General features: G+C 44.2%; 1 protein-coding gene across 1 annotated transcript; it reads right to left on the bottom strand.

Annotated features, from left to right (window-relative positions):
- Nucleotides 1-1209: 1209 nt before the first annotated feature.
- Nucleotides 1210-2622, bottom strand: LOC308304635 (solute carrier family 2, facilitated glucose transporter member 1-like; the record flags this gene model as incomplete). The annotated part of the gene is made up of 1 exon (XM_080749259.1): nucleotides 1210-2622. The coding sequence occupies one exon, from the start codon at nucleotides 2620-2622 to the stop codon at nucleotides 1210-1212; it is 1413 nt and encodes a 470-aa protein (XP_080605385.1).
- Between the last annotated feature and the right edge of the window lie 3694 nt (nucleotides 2623-6316).

Below are 6316 nucleotides of genomic sequence, written 5' to 3'. Positions count from 1 at the left end.
AGACCAGACCAATACTGGGCCCTGATTGGTCAAACAACTCTTCGGGGCGAGGAAATGGATTCACAATTGAGCAGGGCCAGACCCAAATGCACCAAGGGCGCATTCGTCTGATTCCAGGCAAGCAAGTTGGCACCTCGACAGAGTGTTATATTACTAATTTCGGTGCTGTCTGTATCGACAGTACAAGGGCAGGGCCATTAGCCAATGACAAAGCACCTTTCTTGGCGACGTCACCACCAACAAGTGTGACCTGATATAAATGACAAGATGTAAGTTGGCACCTTGACAGAGTGCCAACTTCCCCACCCACATAAATACAGACAGCACCAAACCAAAAAGTAGTACTTGCGCGCTCTGATGGCGCACAAGTAGGCCATATATGACCACAAGTGCACAAGGCACGAGTTGGCACCTTGACAGAGTGCAGTTATTCTAATTACTGGCACCAGTGTAGCGCGCATGTACTACCTTTGGTGCTTTCTGTATCCGATCGACAGTACAAAGAGCGTCTTTCTTGGTGACACCACCACCACCAAGTGTGACCACACACATGCATACAGACAGTACCGAAAGTAGTACTTGCGCGCTTTGCTGGCGCACAAGTAGGCCATATATGGCCACGAGTGCACAATGTGCAAGTTGGCATCTTGACAGAGTACAGTTAGTCTAATTATTATGAACATAAGGAAGACCAAAGAGCTGGTGATAGTTACAAGACGGAGCAAGAAAAGGACCCTTTACTGACCAGGGCGAGGAGGTAGAGATTGTGGACTTACAAATTCTTAATCTTCCACCTGAACAAAGTTCTGATCTGGACTGGAGAGACAACACAGAGGCTGTCTACAAAAAGGGACAGAGCAGACTGTACCTCCTGAGGAGGCTCAAGTATTTTAATGTGTGTAGTAGGCTATTCGGCATTCTGTTTTATGCAGTGGTATATGATGGGGAGGTGGCATCAAGGCCTGGGAGCTGAACAAGCTCAATACAATCACAAAGAATGCCAGCTCTGTTGTTGGCCTCCGAAAAGAAAGGGCTGCAGTTAGTTGCTGAGAGGAGGATGATCAACTCCATCCTGGAGAACCCCTCCCATGCACCACAGTGGACTTGAACCACTATACTCTGCGGTACTACCCGAGACCCTTCCATCAACATGTTTTATTAAATGGAAGATGATGATTCCTACTGAGGCCTCCCAACCACTCCCTGTCCTCAACCTTCTGCTGCCTGGCGGAACAGAGTGGAGATCTGATCAAATGTTTGGCCCTTGGTCTCTGGCATCTTGAAGAAGGTGAAGACGAAGAATATGACCAGCAGCACGGCAAAAATGAGAAACACATATGGGCCAAACAGCTCCTCTACATACGGGAAGGTTAAGCTCACGATGAAATTGGCGGTCCAGTTGAATAAACCAGCCACAGCAATGGCAGAGGGCCTCGGTCCCTGGGAGAATATCTCTGCTGTGATGAACCAGGGGATGGGCCCCGGCCCGATACAAAAGAATGCCACAAAGAACAATACAGCCATGACGCTAACATATGACATGGACTTCAGCTTGTCAAGAAGATTGAGAGCGATGGTAATCAGAATGGCAGAGCCAGCCATTCCCAGCAGCCCGATCATCTGTAAGGATCTACGACCAGCATGCTCCACCAAAAACAACGAGATCACAGTGAAAGCTGCTTTGACCAAACCGACTCCGAGAGTGGCATAAGCAGGCTGCTCCACCTCGGCCTTCTCAAATATACTGGTGGAGTAGTAGATCACACCGTTGATGCCTGACAGCTGCTGGGAGAGCTGCAGGACAATGGCGATGCAGATAGGTTGGCGGTAAAGGGGTGAACTGAACAGCTCTAGCATGGCCACCCTCTTCTCCCTCATCATCTGCCTGTACTCCTCCTTCATCTCCTCCATGTCGTTGCTCACGTCCTTGGTCGCGCGCAGCTTCCTCAGCACAGTCTCTGCCTTGTTCTCGTTGTTGATGAACAGGAAGCGGGGACTCTCAAGAAAGAAGGGCATTAGGGCAAACTGCAGCAACGCAGGGATGGCAGTGAAGCTGAGTAGCAACGGCCACAGGTTGGTGTTGCCCATGAGAGCCTCCAAGCCCAACACCTGTGTGAACACAATGCCTATGGCAATTGCCAGCTCGTGGAGACTTCCCAGAGCTCCTCTGATGGCAGCGGGAGCGACCTCACCAATGTACATGGGCACAAAGCCAGTAGACAGACCAGAGTAGACGCCAACCACAAATCGGCCGATAATCAGCATCTCCCAGGAGTGTGCAAGCTTAGAACAGCCCATGAGAGCAGCAGAGATAAAGACCAGAATGTTGGCTATCAGCATCGAGTTCCTCCTTCCGAAGCGGTTCACAAAGAGTCCCACAGAGAAGGAGCCAATCATGCCACCGACCAAGAATATGGAAACAGCGACAGCCCAGAGGGCTGTGAGGGAGGAATTTGGGATGGGTTCCTGAAAGCGCTCATACCAGGAATCATTTATGAAAGTCTTAATTACCTTCTGAGGGGCATTAAGAACCCCAGAGTTGTAGCCAAACTGGAAAGAACCGATTATGGCTGTTAACACATTCAACATCAGATGGAACGTCAGCTGTTTCCTGGAATCCATCCATGTAGTTGGATCCTGTTAGATCATTTTCTTGAATGAAATAAGCCTTCTCGAATACAGGGCTGACCAGAGCTCTGGTGTGGCGTAACATAACACAAACAATTGCCATGCATGCCTAACCATGCCAGTTTGCACAGGCTCCCTTGTAGTTTGTGAATTTGACATATAAGCTTCGATGTTGGACCTTTTGAGCGGTGCTAAGCGCTCCTACATCTGGCTCTGTTGTCTGTTAATTAGTGTCTGTACGTATGGCCAGGCACACACTGGCCAAGCTTTGCGGGTGCTTAATGAAATTAACTCATAAATATCAACGCTCACTTCACACTGGGTGGGATTTTATTTTATTTTTTCATCTGCACACTGTCAGCGTCTCTGTGCCGACCTCTAGGTTTTCGGCTGTTCTCTTTTCCATTGAAATAAAAGCTGTATGGATTCATTGATACAAGCCTAAGTGGGCCAGAACAACGTGTACAGTAGGTGCATACACAATGTACTCTGTGTGTGTTCTGCAGCAGAGCAGACCTACTTCACATTCTGGAACTAATGGCCTTGAGACAGGTATTGACAACATGATGTTATGTTAAGTACAAACAGCTATGCTCCGAGTAGTTTCGACCAGCAAATGGTCTTCTTCCTCAGGTGAGGAAAACCATTTCCCCCCCTTTTTGTCCTTTGCTTTGGCGAATTATTTGGTTGTGCATAACTATTTATTTTGAATACTGTAATTTCAGATTTGATACAGAATTATTTGTACGAGTGTTTCTACAAACTGAAGTGTCTGTTTTTCTGTAATGTAATTCCTTTAAATGAATAACTAGTTACAAGTTACTGCTCTCGAAAAGTAACTGAGTTACTAAGTTACTGCATTATAAAAGTAATTACTTACAAGGCAAAGTAACGGTGTTCCTTTTTTGCTTCAAAGAATGTGTTGCTGAGACAAGACAACGACACAGTTCTCAACTGTCATCTCTCAGTTTAAGCTACTTTATTATCAGTGTGATGATGAAAAGAAGTTCAACTAGAAGTGTGTATTCAACTACTTTGCAATCAGTCATTTTAGTTCTGCCTGGCTTATTCAGTAGACCGGTGTAACAGCCCAAAGTAAACCCCTGGTCAAATCATACCCAGGGTCAAAGTTGGACTAGCCCAAAATAAATCAGGTTAGCCCTCTTTAAACCTATTGGCAGCATGCACAATTAATTAAACACTGGCGCTGATCAGCCTTACAGTTTGTGAGATTAGCTAGAGACAGACAGACGCACACACACACGCACACGCACACAAACACACAATATTGACAGCAGGGTTTGATCCGACCACTGGCACTTACCAAACATAAATATCCCTGTTTCATCACCTTTGGCTATAAAATGTCACCTTTTCCTCAAGCAACTCCTGGGAGTAACACAATGTGCTTTTTTACAAGAGGCACAGACTGCAGAGACTGCCAGCCATGGTACATTAGGCTCGGCAGCAGGAAGTTGCCACGGACTGCTGGGTGAAAAATCTATTAGCAATGCTGATTTGTGAAGGAACTCTGGCATTAACAAATAGCAGCTTTTCTACTTCATTGTCTTTTTTGCCTTTGTGCTAAGAAAGCATGAAGATGCTGGGCCTCTTTAATTTGCTGAAACATCCAGAATAAACAAATACTGCTCAGTGCTCGCTCTTTTGTCTATTTTAATTGGTTGCTTCTCAACTGTGCTAAGAATGTGTCTGATCAAGTTGGAATTTCTCTGTGGCAATCACACACAGTAGATACCTTTTGTGATTTTACTTTAAAGCAGGCTAAGCTGCACAATGCAATTCAGCACAATGCAATTCTTTTTTTTTTCTTCCAATACTTAATTTCCAACTCAAAATCGCCAAATCTGGAAATCTCAGAGGAAAGAATTAGAGCAATTGAGCTCAGAAATTACATTTGATTTTCTGTCTGGGCCGACACTTTGGTGCAGCCAGTAGACCAAGGAAGTACCGTCCCGTCCTCAACCTCACATTGTTCGCGGGTGCTTCATCAACACCCATTATGAGAATTCTGTGCTTGGAACTGTTTCACAAACAGTGGGTCGGAACCCATTTGTGGATCGCAGACACATTTTGATGGGTTCCTTAATTTTTTTGTTTCTTACAATTTGTTTTTAATTATTATTTGATTATTTCAAAACATTTTCAAAATACATTCCCCAAAGATTTTCACGAATAATAATAATACATTAATAATATTTTCCTAAGTAATGTATTAATAAACTAGAAGCAGTGCTCTTCCGAGCACAGGTCTCCACCAGGTGTTGGCGCTAAATGTGAAAAGGGTGCCATGTCTTATTTGGACTTTAACGGCAATGATTGAGGCATTTTGTTCCAAAAATTTGTTTGGCAAGAGTCAACCTGCTGGTGGCGCTATAATAGGCCAATGTGAAAAGGGTGGCATTTGTTCCTTCACCTAGTGGAAATGTGCGTGCAGAATTTCTCTGTAATCACAAGCTGCGTTCATAATTTAAGTCATTTTGTTCAACAAAATTCCAACTTTGGAAACCAATGTTAGCCAATTAGGATGGAATATGAAATATCGGACAGATCTGTGTTGATCACATGACTATAGAGATACTGTGTACTGATTTGCAAGATTTTTGGATAAAATCTCAAGAAATAATAGGAATACAAAAGTCAGCCTCCTGGTGGCGCTATAAAAGGCAGATATGAAAAATGCAGGGCAAAGGTTTTTCCTTTGCCTCTAGGGAGTGCACATACAACGTTGTACACTGATCAGTGGAGTGATAGGTAAAAACTAAGGCTGGGACTTTAACTGATTAATTGCGATTAATTAATTACAGAAAATGTACGCGATTAAAAAAATTAACGCATTTTAATCGCACTTAATTTTTGCACCACAGAACCTTAAGTTTCGGGCATACCAATCATAGCGATGCTCCAACCAAGAAGAGACAACAAACGCAAAGGGAGAAGTAGCCGATCAGAGCGCTTTGCTTGGCCCAGTGGATGCGAAATTTTGATTTAAAAAACTCACTTGTTGATTCACTCGTACAACAAAATGTGTTTTACTTGAAAAAAATGCTTCTCAGATCAAATATCGATGTGCGATTAAAAATGTGATTAATTGCGGTTAATTAATCACAGAGCCTGTAATTAATTAGTTTAAAATTTGTAATCGCATCCCAGCCCTAGTAAAAACACGAATCGGCCTGTATTACAGTACAGGCCGATTTGTGTGATTTTTTTGTGTGACAAAATCTGTAGGAGTACTAGCAAAAATCGTTCTCCTGGTGTCGCTAGAACAGGCCCATGTGAAAGGTTTGGGGTAGAGGTTCTGAAATGGTATCCAGGGAGTGTGTGTGTACAGTTTAGCAGCGACCGGGCCAACGGCGCCGGAGATTAGCTGGTACAGACGGACGGACGGACGGACGGACGGACACACAGACGAACGGACGGAGGCGAAAACATAAATCTCTCCCCATGCCTTATCGGCTGGTGGAGACAATAAAGGAAAAACATAAGCAATTCCATAATTTAGAAAACAAATGTTTAATAGTGAAAATAGCAGATCTACAAGTGATCTTGTAGATCTGCTGTTTTCACTAGTTTGGGTAGCCTATAGTGCAGCTAGACAATCCACCCATGTTAAAACAAGGGGCAGTTAGTTAGCTTCATTAGTATATAGTGTGCTGGCCAAGCCAGG

Source organism: Nannobrachium achirus (genome assembly GCF_963921795.1).
Source record: "Nannobrachium achirus genome assembly, chromosome: 19".
Taxonomy (NCBI): Eukaryota; Metazoa; Chordata; class Actinopteri; order Myctophiformes; family Myctophidae; genus Nannobrachium; species Nannobrachium achirus.
This window is presented reverse-complemented; position numbering and strand designations above follow the sequence as displayed.